At 49.5% G+C, this 17074-nt stretch overlaps 1 protein-coding gene and 1 long non-coding RNA gene across 8 annotated transcripts in view; one reads left to right on the top strand and one right to left on the bottom strand.

The window, feature by feature from the left end:
- LOC142001509 (uncharacterized) overlaps window positions 1-17074 on the top strand; it is a 153194-nt gene that overhangs the window by 15800 nt on the left and 120320 nt on the right. The gene's annotated exons all lie outside the window — the stretch shown is intronic.
- The window catches only part of SNX19 (sorting nexin 19), a 57694-nt gene that overhangs the window by 19842 nt on the left and 20778 nt on the right, over window positions 1-17074 (bottom strand). The window contains exon 9 of one of the 7 annotated variants that reach the window (XM_074976813.1): window positions 1113-1865. The exons of the other annotated variants lie outside the window; for them this stretch is intronic. Coding sequence (XP_074832914.1) covers window positions 1655-1865 — 211 coding nt within the window. The 3' untranslated portion in view covers window positions 1113-1654. Of the gene's footprint in view, window positions 1-1112; window positions 1866-17074 lie in introns of those variants that run through there. 7 annotated transcript variants of the gene reach the window in all.

Below are 17074 nucleotides of genomic sequence, written 5' to 3'. Positions count from 1 at the left end.
GAGGGAGAAAAAATTGTTCTCCTTGACCTCTGACGATAGGACAAGAAGCAATGGGCTTAAATTGCAGCAAAGGAGGTTTAGGCTGGACATTAGGAAAAACTTCCTAACTGTCAGGGTGGTTAAACACTGGAATAAATTGCCTAGGGAGGTCGTGAAATCTCTGTCATTAGAGATATTTAAGAGCAGGTTAGATAAAAGTCTGTCAGGAATGGTCAAGATGGTGCTTGGTGCCACCAGAGGTACAGGGGACTGGACTTGATGACCTCTCATGGTCCCTTCCAGTTCTAGTATTCTATGATTCTTTTCATGCTTAGTTGGTCATAGTACACTCTAGGGTCAAGCACAACCAGCACACATAGTTTTCAAGGTGTGGAGCCAGGCCAACTATATGGGTAATGTCATGCTTAAAGTCAAGTTAATTAACAGATTTTGAAGTGCAACCTATTTTTCTAGTCTAGACATTGTCCGAGTGTGTTGCAGAACTCCAGGGATGTGGGGTTAGAGCATACCAATCAGGACAAGATCTTTCTGGGGATGTTAGATCAAATGTTTCATTGGATTAATCTGAACTACATTCAGTGATCTTTATGTGTTTGTATCTGACAAAGAGCAAACTTTTCCTGGCAGGACTGTCACTGAAAGAGCAATTTTTAAGCAAATGTTACCGAAAATTAATTTTAAAATGGAATTCTGTGAAATTATGAAATATTTGCAGTGGAAGACTTGCCTGGAAGAGCTGTTCTCATCTAGTTATGGGACAGAACATGCAAATGAGTATGAGACATACCTCTTGTGATTACAAATCCCAGGACGGGGAAGGGATTATTTATTACAATCTATGATTTTCTATTTTTGGTCTTGCGGTTTGGATCAATTAATGGCAGCACCAGGTGATTCAAACCCAAACTGCTGCGGCAAGGTGCCATTGCCATCGAGCAGACTAATTGCACTAAGATCCAGTCCTCAGATACACACCAATGCCATATTCTAACTAAGGGTTAATATTTCTTATGCACGATCTTAAGTGTGTAAAGCTGCCAATCTGGCACCTTTCACTGGCGCTAAATTCACTAGTATTTTTTTGCATTATTCAAGCACTTATATTTTGAGATAGACACCCAGACGAGACATGAATACACATACGCTTGCAGAGGAAATCAGGTAGAAATAAACCAGCTGACAAACAAAAATAGAGCTGAATTTATTTTGGATGGCTGATAAGATGCTATTTCCACTCTGGTATTTTACCCAGAAATAGGGGCCCCAAAAGAAATTAAAACAAACCCATCACTGAACCATCTCCTTGGGTTGCAGAGGAGGCCTGAAATAGGCAGCAATTGACCTGTGGGGCTCAGACACCGAAAAGCTCTGAAAATGCCCAGTGTCAAGAGACAGAATGCAGAGGCAATCGGTTCCCGCCTCTTGTCTGGAGGCGCATAACTTGCCCATGCTGTAAAGATCCTCTGTTTGAAATAGCTGCCGATGGAGGAATGAAGTGGCTGCTAAAAACGAGCTGGTTTAATACCAGGGCTTAGGATGGAACTCCAAGGTCAGCTGAAGGGGTCCTATCAAGAGAGCATAAACATGAATGCCCCATAGTTGGGGAACACGAGCTTGGCCCTGTTCCATCAACAAACAGGAGTGGGTGCTGCTGCTATGGGAAGGCATTGCACTGGGAGTCGGCAGAAGTGGGTGTGAAGCGGTGTGTCGACTTACACCTTGTTTGGCTCTTGAATGCCAGATGGGCTTCCATGCCTGGAGAGAGCTTGGCTGACCACCTGCTGTATTCCTTGCAGATGGAAAAGGCTGAGGATGGTGAATCAGTCAAGCTTCTCAGACTTGAAGAAGAGTCACGCAGGCTTTGTCTAGGTTTAGGCAAAAGAGTTGCAACAGTTTAACTTAAGCCTATTTTTAAATCTATGCAGCTACAGCAGTGCAAACCTTTATTGTAATTTACAAGTTACTTCTTATATTTTAGCTTGCAATATTCTTACTGGACATAAACTAAACTGAAATAGTCCTGGCTTCAACTGACATCCGGGTGCGCATGCAGTTTTGTTTTGTTTTGTTTTTGCACCAAGTTAGTTCAGAAGCCTTTAAGTTAAACCAGTGAAGCCCCCCATACAGACAAATCCTGGGGCCAGTGATCTCATGTTTGCCAAAAGTAAAACCAGAGTGGTCTAATCTCAGATCAGCGCCTCACCCATCTTCCCACAATCAATGACTGAACAGCCGCCCAGGAACAGGGATTTTAGTTCCCTGAGGCCAGTTCATGCACCTGCTAGGCAACAGGAAGATGGAAAGCAAGGCACGCAAGACCAAGGTACTACAGTATGGCAAAGAAAAGGGTGGCACATGGAGATACACTCCTGGTCTCCTGCAAAAAGGCTCGGAGAATTCTACAGGAAGAGAAGCAGCTCATCCACAGGGCCAGCATGGAATCCCTCTGTCCTATATACAGCACCACCATGCATCCTCTTGGATGTTCAATATTAACACCCAACCGCAGCATGAGACTGGGAGTGAGGGCATACTGCCTCCATCTGAAACTCCAGAGGGAACCTCGAGTGCATCGTTACTCCAAACTCAATGTCACAATCATATTGCCAGGGTTATTTTGGCTAGGCACACAAAGTCTTTTAAAAATATCTTGAGGTCTTCAATGATCACGAGTGAGCAAGACCTCGTGTCTTCTCTGGCATTCCCTCTTCCTTTGAAACATCAAGGAGTTCGGTTTTTAAAAACATACACACTCCTCCTCAGTAACAGGACAGGCACCTGGAGAGTTCTAATATTTTTCTTACACCAGGTACATTGTTGCTGTTGAGTATTCTTCATTAGTTAAACCCAGATGCCAGCAAGGGACACACCTGTGCCACATGGGTACCTCAACAACTCTTACTAATCCCCCCTAAATCCTGCCTGAGGATGCCCTAGCACAAACTGAAGCCTCAGAAGGCCTCTTTGGAGCACAGACTACCTTAATTGATCCAATTTCCTACTCAGGATGGGACACCTGTGTCAACATTAAGGCATTTATCCTCACCCACAGAAGGCAGCTGTATTGAACTTGTCCATCTAGACAAGAATCTTAACGATATTATTATAATTATTTGTATTACTTCAGCCCCTAGAAGCCCCCTATCTGGCTCTCAGGACATGAGATCTGAGCATCTCACTCTCTTTAACATGTTTATCCCAACAGCCTCTCTGTGGGGCAGGACAGGCCTGTCACCTCCATTTTACAGGTTGGAACTGAGGCACTGAGAGACTAAGTGACGTGTCCAAGGTCCTCCAGGGTACCTGTGGAAGACAGGAAATTAACACCAAATCTCCCAAGTACTAGGCCAGTGCCCTAAACACTGGACAATCCGACATCTATCAATCTCCTGAATCTTAGTCCAGTGCCTGAAACCTGCCCATCCTTGCTGAAGATATCCCATGAACAATGGCCCCAAGTACAACACTGCAGAAGGCAGTAGCATTTATGATGGTGTAGAATTTTATATGAGAATTTGCATGTCTGTAGGGGGTTATTCCTGCCTTGCTGCTCCTTGGGGTGCGGCTAGAAGAAGTCACTCCTCCAGGACTCTCAATCCTTCCCCGGGGTAAGTTCACTCACAATAAAAATGATTTTTTAAAAAAATGACGATAGGCACCAAACACTGCAGCTGAATCATGCCGAAAAACACTGAGGGCAGGAGAGGGAGAAAGAAATCAGGATACATACAATTGCTTCAGGAGAATTGTTAGAAGAAGGAAAAACAAAGAAGGAAACGATCCCTCTCTTCCCTACTCCCAGCCTCCACTTTCAGCACCTGCTGATGCTACAATTACCAGAATTTATGTGTTTGCTGTCAAGAGAAACACACGTAACTCAGAGCTGGAAAACTTGGATCCAAAGCCCACCTAGAAAACCAGCCTTCATCCACTTTGCTGAAGTGTTTTCAGAGGACAGAGAAAGGGAAAAAAGTGCCTTCCATAAATCAAAGAATATGAAGCACTCTGAGCCCTTTTAAAGAGCTGGCCAAGAACAGAGGAAAAGAAGTAAACCATCTCCTTGAATTTCTCCTTGAATTACTGGAAATGTTCGTCTCTCCCTGCCCTGTAAAAAGTTTACAGTGGTTTAAACTGCGAACAATGTGTTCTGTACCCCCTGCCCAAGGACAATCTGATGAAGTGTTTGTTCAGCGGCCCAGCGGCCTCCATCCTTCAGGGCTGAGCACTTTCCCAATGAACAGACTGTCTTGCCAATTTCACACCTGCTAAACACACCACACACACTCCACTCTCCCTTGTGCCTGGGTGAAAACTTGGAGCAGCTCCCACTGAAAGCAGCAGAATGGAACTACGCTGCGTGTGAACTGAGCCTTGTGTGTTTATCCAGATAGAGTTGTCTCATTTACACCAGGACCAAGTGAGTCAAAATGGCAAAGCGTTCCACTCACTGGTGTAACTGACTCTACTCGGTACAGGGCAAAGGGGCAGCAAGCCTTGTCTTTTTCTGGTCTGACCCTGCCAGGATATACCTCTCTGGGTATGTCCATACAACAGCCTTATTTCAAAATAAGCTATTCTGGAAGAGCTATTTCTAGGGTGACCATATTTTCCTAGGCCAAATATGGGACACCCTCTTGGGTGGGGACAGCTTCCTAGCTGTGGCTTCCAAGCAAGTACAGCTCCCCAGCTGCCCCATGCTATGGGGTGCCAGAACAGGGCTGCTGTCCCACTGGGGAGCTCCCCAGTTGCAGGGGCAGTTGCCCTGCAGAGGAGGAGGGGTTTTGATGGATGATCCGCAGGGAATATCCCCAGCTGTCCCATACCTCTGGGTATCGGGAACAGGGCTGTCACCCTGCAGGGGACCTCCCCGGCTGCACCACACCTCCAGGCTCCGTGGATGGGGCTGTCGCCCTGTCCAAGCAGCTCCCAGCTTTCCTGAGCCACAGGGAGCCAGCAACAGGGCAGCAGCCACACCTGCACTGATCTGGGGGAAAGGACAGCTCAACAGATGTGGGGCAATAAGCCCCTTTGTTAAAATAAACTGGGACGCTTTCCTGGTGCCTGAAACACAGGACTGTCCCAGTTAAAATGGGATGGATTGTCACTCTAGTTAGTCCAGAATAGCTTATCTCAAAAAAAACAGCTACACACAAAAATGTGTTTTGAAATAACATGTAGCTATTTCAAAATACAGCATCTACACACATAGAACCTATTTTGAAATAGAGCCATTGGATGCACTATGTCTTATTTCAAAATGGGTGCTATTCCCTGTGTACACAGCCCCTATTTTGAAATAGCTATCGCCCCATATTTCAAGGTTTACCTATTTCGAAGTAAGCCATCTGCTATTTTGAAATTATTTCGAAAGGGCGGTTGCATTCTGTAGATGCTAGCAAAGTTATTTAGATATAAGAGCTGTTATTTCACAATAATTTTGCTGTGTAGGCCTACCCTATGACAGGTTTGAGACAATGAAGAGCAGTGTGTGTGTGGGGCAGGGGCGGGGATCCTGCCCTGATGCTCTCTGGAGTGCACCTGATATTCGGCCAGAAGCTCTTTCCAGAAGTTCTCAATCTTTCCCCAGGATTAAAAGCACCAAACCTGCAACTGAATCCGATAAGGTCTTAATCAAGTGTTTATTGAGCCAATGAAGCTCTCAACAATGTCCTAGGGAGAGGCTGGTCGCTGTGAGCTATGAATTACTTCATTAGCTTAGGTCAGAAATAAAATACAGAAAAGGCCGGTTAACCCTTTGCAAAGAAATAAATTAGCCCTTACCAAAGTGCTGACTTTTGAAATCCAATCAAGGCCAAAAGATATGCTTAAAAGAACTTAGTAACTACTATCAAAGCATAAAGTTTGCCTATTACTTGTGACTGTATTTGGAAGACAAGTTGCAGAAGGAAAAGTTGTTTGAGACAGAGATACAAATTTGGATCCAAAATTCCCAAGTTTTTAGGGAAGACTAGATTATGGCAATATCCAATGTGATTTCTCTCTCTCTCTCACTCTCCCTCTCTCTCTCTCTCACACACACACACACACACTCATTGCCATACAAAGCCCATCTGGGGAAAAAGAAATATACACTTGACTCAGTTTTAGAGGTAAGAAAGTATAAGGGAGACTTCTTTACACAGAGATTCCAATACAGGCCCCTTGATCTGCACAGGAGTCTAAAATTATGTAATTGCCAAACTGAGAAGGCAGAGGAAATGGAACATGGAAGTTGGCTGGGGGTAGCTTTGAGGTATCCTCTTCTGTTACTGTCCTTCCCGTGCTATAGGGTCCACAGGCCATGAGTTACACCAGGTTAGATGACCTTCAACTCAGTTGGATAAATTCAGAGCTGAAGCATGGGTGTGTGTGGAGGATGTTAATTACACAAAGGAGAAAGGGGGCTTGTCCATGATGGTTTTATTTATATCTGGGTAGCCATAGCAATGTAGCTGTGCCTGTGTGTTTCTTCTCCTCCCCATCCCCCATACAGAGGCACTGTACTATTATGATTGACCCCAATTTCAAACCACTGCAAGCCCTATATTTCATTGGCACAGCACATCTGCATGGTGGATTTGCACTGGTGTTCATATATCAGTTTAGCCACCTTAGTACAATTATCCCCAGGACAAAGGAGTTCTAAGCTGCATTCTAGGATTCCCTAAACTGTGCTGGTATAAGCTATACATAGAATTTGCAACACAGAATCTGTCCAGATTTTCTCAGACTCCTTTCTGAATGCAGAGTCCTGCGCTCATTGGGCTAATAAGGACGAACAAGCAATTTGCAGCCCCGAACCTGGCTTTCAGCTCATCAGACACAGCCACTGCTGCACTATTCATGGACAGCAAATGATTTTGCAAGAGCAATGATTCAGTGATAGACTTCCTTATCCAAACTCTTTGGAGTTTGGGCAGAAGGGAAAGAGTGGTGGGTTCTCAGGTCAGCTGTTGCAGAGAGGTGGATAGATCAAAATGAAGTGAATCATCCTGACTGCCCCTTCCTTGCTGGCAGTCTCAGTAAAGGCCATCAATGGATCATGGAGATTTGGCTCCCCTCCTTGTCTCCAGGGGTGGTCCCACCAAATCAGGGTTGGAAGACAGAGGTTAGGCAGAGTGAAAGAAGCCTGCATTACAACTGCCCATCTCGTCCCTCCCCATTGATGAACAGATGCCCCGAGGATCTTTATTGCAGAGCCCCTCCTAGAAGCTAAAGTCAGTTAGCAATGAAGTTCGGCACTGGTAGGGTGTAAGGTTCACCTGTTGGGACAACTGTACTTTTCAGTCACTTTCCCTCAGTTGCAGTTTTGTGGGATTGAAAGGATGCAAAATCATCCACAGTTCCCATTCAGAATCATTCCAGACCAGGACAAAGCCTCTCCCTGCCTTCTCACTTAGTTTGACAGGATCACACAACTCATTCTATAGAGCGAGAGACAAGATCAGGAAACAGCTCTCTGTGGTGCTGTCATCCAGAGCCCTGCTCAGCACTCGCCTCGCGATGCAGCACTGTTCTTCCACAATCAGGCTGCGGTAGCATCCACTGCGTATGTGGCATGGTTAGCTGGCTCCAGCTCCCACCTGCTGCTGAGGGGTCAGTGGGAGTAACCAAGTCAGACTGTAACACCAGGCAACTGGGTTCCTGTTACATCGCACGCCCCCCCCAGCTGGGAAAAGACAGCGAAGGAGCTGCTTTCATGCTGAGCAGCGAGAATCCCTTCCATCCAATTGCAGCACTGTCTTAAAGAGACAATTGCTTTCAGAGCAAGGAGCAGCCAGTTGGAATCATGCACATGAGTTAGGAGTAGCCACATGGGCACAAGTGGTTGTGCAGCTTTTGAAGCAGGGAAGATCTTGCTTGTTTCTTGGGGAGAGTGGCCAGTCGTGCCACAGGTGTGCTCCCTGAGAGACTTGTGCAGGTGGTTGAGTTGCTTGTAGTGCATCTTAGTGGTGGGAAGACTCAGCGTGTGTCTGCACTACCGGGAAGATCGACCTGGTCAGGGCTGATCTTCCAGAGTTTGATTTCGTGCGATGGGTAGAAACGTGCAAAATCGAACTATCTGGGGCTGGCAGTTGATCCCTGTACTCCTCGATATCGTGAGGAGTAAGGAAAGGCGATGGGAGAGTTCCCCCATCGATCTCCTTCTGTGTGGAGGGCCAGGTAAATCGATTGCAGATATGTCCGTTCCAGCTACACAACTGCCATAGCTGGAATTGCATATCTGCCATCAACTTAACTCCCGAGATTAGACCAGGCCTAGTAGTCATCACAAGCTCCGGTGGTGGGAAGAGAGGCCAACACCAGCTGTCTGCCCCGGCCCTACTCAGTGTGGTAGTACCACCAGTTCCAACCTACACCCAGGTTCCCCAGTGGCTTTGCTTAGCGGGAATGACATCAGTCTGAATCCAGGCTTTCCCCTCATTCACCTGATCAGCTTTCATGGCTTCTAGCTACTAGCAATCACCAGGATGACTGCGTGAGTGGCACATTGTTTTCTGTGCTGTGACAGCAGCTTGTCCAACACTGCAGAATGAGCCGGCTACAGAAGCAGGAAGAGAACCCCAGAGCTCCTGTTCTAACTCCAGAAGGGAGGAAATTGGAGCAAAGGCAATACCTTTCCCTGGTAACTTAGTCTGTGGTGTGGGGATAGGCGGGGGGAAATCACTCACACGCCATCATTCAGGCCTCTGTGGTGGGACGCACAAGCCATTCTGTGCCAGCTGTGCAAACACCACTGGTTTCTAGGACAGGCAGTGACAGCCTTCTCCAGTCAATTCAACAGCAGGGAAGGACATTACTTACCCATCTTGCAATCTGGGCAGGACGCAAGCAAGGACAAAACCCTCAAAAAGTGCAAAGGAGTCTTGCATGGTTCAAACAGGGAAAGACTTTGGTTTTGTCTCCCATATAAGGAGGACAGGCAGAGAGCCTTGGCCAGGCCTGCCCTGCAGCTGGATATTCGATGCTGCCCTCTTGTCCCATGTTCCAGATGGCTCTGGCAGACACACCGCTGAATCACCTCCCTCAGGCCATCTGTTCCCAGCCCTTGCAGAGCAACAAAGAGCAGGTGCTCCAAGACTTCGGGCCCAGCCAAAACTGGCAGTGCGAGCAAGCAGGCTAGCACACAGGTGTTTGAGAGGGCCAGGCAATGCCATGCATCTGTGGTCCTCTCGAAAGTTGAGGGGAGCAAGGAGTCAGCCAAGCCCTTTGTTTTCACCAGCTGAGTTGGCTGAATGAGCTCGTGAGAGAGACTGAAAAACAAACCAACCCCCCAAGTTATGAGCTCCTTGAATCACACTTGTATTTTCAGAGGGGTCCCTGATGGCTAGAATGAGATCAGCCCATTCCAGCCTTTGTTCCCAAAGCCAAGTGAGCAGGGAGAAGATGCAGCATCCCTTTTCAGCTCACCTAGTGGAGAGAGCCCCACAGGCTGTCCAAAGGACAGCTGGTCCTTAATCACTTGGAGAGATCATTATAACTGCACGCAGTGCTCCCCACTCAACCCTGCAGAGGGAAGGACCATGGGCAAAGAGGCTTCAATAGCAGAATAACTGAAGGGTCCTTTCATTATAATAGCTTGAACTTTAGTGGCTCTAACTCTGTGGGGCACCCCACAGCTCTGGTTTTTGGCTTTAATTCTTACTTGTGGCACCCTTTGCTGGCCCAGTTTTGAACCCACTCTCAGCTCTGCTAATGCATCTCACTCCTGACCTGCAGTGTTCTCCCCTGGTATGAGCTGGGGCCTGGACTTCCATTCCCAGAAACCTGCAGCAATCGTTTCCAGCCCTGATGGCTTGGGAGATCTCGTATCTTATATCCAACGACATTCCTCTGCCAGGGCTCTTCTAATCCTGTGCTCAGCCATAGTACACTCTGAGTCCTCAGTGGGCCATGTAAATGAAGGCAGCATGTCTAGTGCATAGAGCAGGAAACCTGGGAAGTCCCAGTGGTCGTTAGCACAACATCACAGACTGATCCCAAGTTGGCTCAAAACCAGGCTGAGGCCTGACTAAGACCTGGGAACGAATCCTGCAGGGTCTCAGTGCCTACACCTTTGGGACAGACAACCAGGCGAGTGCCTGAACCCTGTAGTGCAGGTCAGGCTCTGGGGCAGGGATGCTCACAGCTGGCCTAGGCTGAGCTAGATACACATCGCCTGTGCCCACTGGGGCCTGGCTCAAACATACAGGCTGCGTCTACACGTGCACACTACTTCGAAGTAGCGGCAGTAACTTCGAAATAGCGCCCGTCACGTCTACACGTGTTGGGCGCTATTTCGAAGTTGAAATCGACGTTAGGCGGCGAGACGTCGAAGTCGCTAACCCCATGAGCGGATGGGAATAGCGCCCTACTTCGACGTTCAACATCGAAGTAGGGACGTGTAGACGATCCGCGTCCCGCAACATCGAAATAGCGGGGTCCTCCATGGCGGCCATCAGCTGGGGGGTTGAGAGATACTCTCTCTCCAGCCCTTGCGGGGCTCTGTGGTCACCGTGGGCAGCAGCCCTTAGCCCAGGGCTTCTGGCTGCTGCTGCTGCAGCTGGGGGTCCGTGCTGCATATACAGGGTCTGCAACTAGTTGTTGGCTCTGTGTATCTTTCACTGTTTAATGAAAGTGTGTCTGGGAGGGGCCCTTTAAGGGAGCGGCTTGCTGTTGAGTCCGCCCCGTGACCCTGTCTGCAGCTGTGCCTGGCTCCCTTATTTCGATGTGTGCTACTTTGCCGTGTAGACGTTCCCTCGTTGTGCCTATTTCGATGTTGGGCTGAGCAACGTCGAAGTTGAACATCGACGTTGCCAGCCCTGGAGGACGTGTAGACGTTATTCATCGAAATAGCCTATTTCGATGTCGCAACATCGAAATAAGCTATTTCGAAGTTGGGTGCACGTGTAGACGTAGCCACAGTGAACAGGGGTGGCACTTTGAGGTAGACAGTCAGAGGCTGGGTCCTATTCCAGATGCATTTACGCACTCTCATGTGAACAACTGCCTGGCCCCATTCTCATTTGACCAGTACCGGGGAGCCAGCTTTCCCAATGCAGAGCCCCTGGGGGGAAGACTAATTAAACCGGCCACCCAGCTGAGCTAAAAACCCAATCCGAGATGAGGCACGGAGGTGAAGCCTGATGGGGTAGACAGCCATGGAGGTGATGGCAATCTAATGGTTGTCCTGGCGACCAGGAGCCTCATTGTTCACGGTGACTTTACCTCAGTGGGGAGTGACCTCCTTCATGGCCAGCTCTGAGGCCAAGCTGAGGGCCAGGAACGGAACAGAACAGAGCCTGGCTGGGAATGGACAGCCCCAGGGCAAGGCCGCTGTGAGGGCTGGGGTTGGGGGAAGGATTTCTGCTCCCTTCCACCAAATATTCATCTCAGGCTGCAGGTGCAATGAGCCCTCAGGCCACTGCCTGAAAGGAGAATAAATGAGAGCTGGCAAAACTTGGAAGCAGGCAGAGTCCCAAGATGACACACCCAGAGGAGCCCCACCTCAGCAGCTCATGAGGAGGAAGAACCTTGTGAGGCAGGTAGCTGGGGGAGAGAGGATGAAGCTAAAGTTGCACTGTGAGACCCTTGCTCGGAGGGGAAAACCCACAGGTACCCAATGGATTCAGGGGGTCGGGAGGCTGCAATGGATTGCTGGCTCACAGGGCGCTTAGCAAAAGGGAGGGAGGTTTCCCCAAAGCACATTATCTTAAGGGTATGGCTGGAGAGAAAAACGAGGGAAGGGCAAAAGCTTCATCCTTGGTTGCATCAAGTGCCACAGCTTCAAGGACATCCACAGGGACAGGACTGAGCACAGGCCCACTGACAGGTGGGGGATGGGGAGGGGGACAACAAAAGGAGCACTTGTGGGGTGGGTAGTGGTAAGGGCTGACTGTCATGGGCCCCACCCCTTCTGGCTCTCGCTCCCACCTTGCCCTGGGGCCTGTGATGGCTGTCAGCCCCCACTGCTCCAGCGCCACATGCCTTCACTCTCAGACCTAAGGCCGCTCTTGGGGCTTCGTACCATTGGAAGGGGTAGCGGCCATGGGTATGTGCCGGCCGTCCAGCCAGCAGAGGGGAGCCTCGTGACACGCAGGAGGGGCCTGGTTCCTGCACTTCCACCCCACTGAGCTCAGCACAAAGAAGGGCAGAATTTGGCATGTGGTGCTTCACCCATAAAAGATCTTGGCCTGAGCCCTGCCTGGCTGGTGGAGCTGAGTGCACTAGGGCTGGCTTGTGAGGGGTTGTGGCCTCAGAACCCACCTAAACAGCATGGCCATGCACTGTGCCACGCCAAATATAAGCTTATAGGTGGCAAGGGCTGTCCACCAAAGAGGGAAGGGTGCAAGATAACAGTAAGGAATGAGCAAGAGCTGTGTGGAAATGGGAGCCACCAGACCCTTGAACCTGAACTCTGCCAGTGTCAAAGATGCCCAAATCACTCCAAACTAGGCCGCCTGCTCAAACACAAATGTCTTACGAGTGTGATGACCACCAGTGAGGCTGACGCACTGGGGCTCCCTCCACCTGGAGCAGAAGAGTCAGGGTCTCCATCTGGGTTCCCCTGTTGTGTCTCTGGATTGGTGAGGGCACATCACGCGCACTCGAGGGTCGCCCTGGCACTCAGGAGAGAGGGGTAGGTCACACATGGCCCAGCAGGAGCCATGAGACTCAGCAAGAGAACTGCAGGTGAGGTTTCTGGACACAGGGGGGTAGGAAGACTGATTGTTTCCCCGCAGGAAGTAGGACCCATCCCTTCATTTAGGAGACCAGAGAAAATGCTAGAGAATCATGTATAGGGAACAACATGGACCTGGCCAGAGAGAACGGCTGACTTGTCAGCCGGTCCTAGGCTGGATTTCTTCCCTAATGTCCACAAGTGAAAGAAGGGGATTTGAAGGTACGACTTCTTCCTGCACATAGGAGGGTAAAGACAGAGATGCTACAGCATCACCTGCGCTGCGCCTCACAGGTTACCAGCCATGTGCCAGCTGATCATTCACCCACACCCCAAATACCCACAGACGTCATCATAGTGCTAAATCTGGCAACCCAGGTACCATTAACTGATCTATTACTGAAAGGACCAGGGATCCAGGTGTGTGTGTCTCTTGCTCCAGCTCTTGATTTAATCCTACTCCCACCTTCCACACACAAATGGCTGACCCCACATGCTGACTCAGACCCCTTCCCACCCCTCCAGCCACCCACCTGGATAATGAAAGGTGGGACACTAAATTGATGGTCATTGCTGGTATCCCAGCCCACAACAGAGACAGAAAGGCTGATGACACAAGGGCAAGGCTACGGTATAAATGAACTGCTTTAGGCAGACAATGAGTACAGTAGAGGCCTCAGTCAAAGGCTTCCAGGCTCAGGTATATGGATCTGATCACTGGAAATGGACAATGCTTTGAACTCTCTATTTTTAAATACTTGTTGGTGTCAGAGGGCAACATAATCCTGTGTCAAGTGAATGGTTTTCTAGGGAAGCCTCATGGTAGGCCCAGGAATCCACAGTGTCAACCAGGAATTGGCCCAAGTTGCCACGTTTGGACCCGGACTCCTGCAGAAGTCCTGGTGTACCTGGGATCTGGGACCCTGTTTAGTGTGACTCTAGCCACTCCATTGCTTGCTGTAGCTGCACAGCCTGGCTTTCATTCCATCCATTCTCCACTGTCACCTTTACCTACTCACCCAGCCTAGATCCCCAGGAGCCATGCTCCCCCCAGCACCAGCCCAGCTCCAGCACCCTCAGCTACAAAACACCCTCAGCTTTACTAGTCCTTCCAAATTTTAACCCGACAGAGAGAATTGCAGGTTAGCCGGCGGCTCCCCCTTGTGCCTGCAGTGAGAAGTGCAAAGCCTTTGACGCCTCTTCTCTCTGCCAAGGGGAGGGCAGGTGGCATCCAGAGAACAAAGCGGAAGCCGGTGCCCCCAGCACAGGTCTGATGCACTGGCAGCTGGGCAAACTGACTGCTGGCTAGAACTGATGTCCTCCCTAACGAGGAAGAAATTGGGAGATACAGAAATGCTGCAGCAGGACTACAGCAAGCACACACGCCTGCCCACCCTGGGGATTTCTCTCTAGCACTTTCACAAGCAAAACAAAAGCAAAAGTTTTGTGCCACTTCCCTCCATCTATTCATGAAACAGGTGCCACACAGGCAGCCACAGAACAGCCCTTCTCCCTCCGCCACCAACGCTCTTTGGATCTGACCACCTCCTGGGAGAAGAGGGGCTATTCGACTCTCTCACCCCTCAGCAGAGATGGCTATGATCTAGACTGAGACCCATCAAACTCATTTCACAGTGGACAAACCTAAAAGCCATCAGACGGTGACAGCCATCAGCCCAGCCTGGATTTGAACAGATGAAAGGCTCTCCAGCCTCTTGAGCCACTTCACCATGGCTAAAGACCACAAGGCAATGGAGACAGAAGGGGGTGGGCAAGATGTGGTCCCAGAGAACAGTACACTAGACTGGGACTCAGGAGACCAAGCCTCTATTCCCTGCTCAGCCACTGACCATGTGCATCTCACTTCCTCTCCCTGTCCATTTTTCCTCCTGCCCTTTGTCTTTCTTCTGCACAAAAATTAAGCTCCTTGGTACAAGAACAGCTTCTTTCTCTGTTTCTGTACAGCGCCTAGCACAGCAGACCTTTAACTTTTTTTGGGGCCTCTCTCTGCCACTGGAATAAAAAATAAAAGCTGCCCACCTGGGAGGCAGACACACCTGCCCGTCACTGGAAATTCCAGGAGCTGCAGAGAACTTTTCAGTCAAAGTAGGTGAGGTTGCAATTTTGTGGCAAGTGAAATTATTAAAGGGCTGCACACTTTGCTGCTTCTATTTCATGTACACACCAGGGGCTCCTTGTATTCCTTGCCCCGCACCCCAAGCTGAGTGTATCATTTTTGCCCACCATTTCAGGTCCTCCCTGAAACACTCCAGTGCTTCCCTCATGCCAGAGATTCTGCGTCCCCTCATTCACACATGCCCCATGATGCCAAAGTGACTCAGAAGTAGATTTCCCAGAGTCTCAGAGGAGCAACCCCAAGATTTCAGTCTCCCTGAAAGTCTGGCTCAAGGATGGATCTGAGCCCACAGGGAGCCTGCTTTCCAATCCTGCCTCAGAGGCCAGCTGGAATTTTAGAAGAACCAGCAATGGATATAACCCACACCAGAAAAACCAAGCCCACAGGCCACCCACGTCCGAAATGCTGGAAAGGTGGCAAGGGCAGGTGTCTCATGAGATTCTTCCCATGTGGGGCCCAAACATCACCAGCTGGTGAATCCAGATCCTTGCCCTGAATCAGCCTCCAGTTTGAACCTCAATTCTCAGTCCAAACCTCCTGCAGACCTGAGCACCACTTGGCTGGTCCAACTCATCAACTACCTAGCTAGGGTAGCTCCCAGTACAGCTCATTTTTCACTCATCCTATTCTGGACAAGCAGGGGATGCTGCTCTCCAGGAGTGGCTAGGTGGTCCCTTTGCATCCAGTGCACACAAGAAGGGCACTAAAGGAGGGGAACAAAGGCCAGGGGACAAGATCCGGAAAAGCCATGTGAGCATATGACTAAGGGAGCGGCAGGACAGGAGATGATGGCTGGTCGTCCAAGTCAAGGATGCATTTCCATTTATTTTAACTCCAGCTCTGTGCCTTCTATAAAGCCACGTAGAACCTGACACCATCAAAGCTGACTGCATATGCCCCCATTTCTCATATAGCCACACACGCTTCCGAGCCTCAGCACAGCAGCCCCGCTCAAATTACCACAGGCAGGCAGCCAGGATGTGAGGAGATGCAATCTCTTTATCTTTGGATTAGCACTTCGTAGAAAATGTGACTCTTTTGTGATACCCAAGAAGAGTTGGGGGTAGGGGATGAGTTACTGGAACAGACTATTGGGAGAAGAAAAAAATCCTTAACAACCAATGCTAGAGATGGAAGGCAGTGGGGAATGTCCAGTTCTGGATCCAGAGTATTCTCAAACCTGGGGAAGATTAGGTCCAGAGTCTTGGACCTTAATGACCAAACTAGGTCAGATCAATGGTCCATGTAGCCCAGCACCTTGCCTCCAACAGTGACCTTTATCAGAGCTTTAGGCGGAGTGCAGAAAACAGGGCAATTATAGAGAGATGGACTCATCTTCCCCTCCCAGCTTCTGGCAGTCAGAGGTGTGAGTTTGCCTTGAGAATGGGGTTGTATCTGTCCAGATTTGGGCCGAACTCCAGATTCCCCACCTCACTCAAAGTCATCCAAGTAGACATGCACTGCTGGAGAGAAGGAGCACTTCTCTCACTTGGGCTGAAGTGAGCAAATCCATCAGAGAGAGAAAAGTCAGAGCAACCATCACCCACCCAGGCGGTTACAATTATTGCAGCAGCAGGAGGCTCATGGCTGACTGATACTCTGTGGTATCATCCAGAGAGATGCAGCAAGCCCACCAACCTGATGCAAAGGTTTGTGGGGGTAGATGGTAGGAACTCAGCAGGTTAACAAAGCAACCAGCCAGGGTGTGTGTGGCACAGAGCAGTCAGTGAGCACTGACATATCAATCCACTTATTGGGGCTTCCTGATGCCTGTGCTACTGGCCATGGGATCTGGAGTGACTTGTGATGGATGGATCCGATGAGTTGCCTTGGCTGCATTAGAACCTACCCTCAGTAGCTACCAGCTCCCTGTTTTCTCCAGCTTCACCAACATAGCCTCAGGGAGCTGCTCTAGGGTTTCTCTTTCCTGTACCTGGAGTGCTTCTTGCCATCACCGTAACACACAGACGTAGTTTGAACACTACAGGTACAGCATGCAATCAGAATACAGGCTGCATGCTAGGAGCACATGCCACAGGTCTACTTCCTCCATCCTGTCCAGCCCTTATATCCACGCCGCAGCCTGACTGTCTTGGTCCAAAGGCCTGCAGAACCCTTCCCTGGACCTGTGGCAGCCAGACTAGGAGCCCAATCCTGCTGCATCCCAGATGCCTGCTGTGCTCCCACCAGCAGTCCCTACTGCTGATGCACTGTGTGATCTCTTGCACCACAGCATGTCACACTTTTTTCACCCAAGCAACAAGTTCTTGTTGTGC

Source organism: Carettochelys insculpta, chromosome 25, assembly GCF_033958435.1.
Source record: "Carettochelys insculpta isolate YL-2023 chromosome 25, ASM3395843v1, whole genome shotgun sequence".
Classification (NCBI taxonomy): Eukaryota; Metazoa; Chordata; order Testudines; family Carettochelyidae; genus Carettochelys; species Carettochelys insculpta.
The sequence above is the reverse complement of the archived record's forward strand: the minus strand, read 5'-3'. Positions and strand labels throughout refer to the sequence as shown.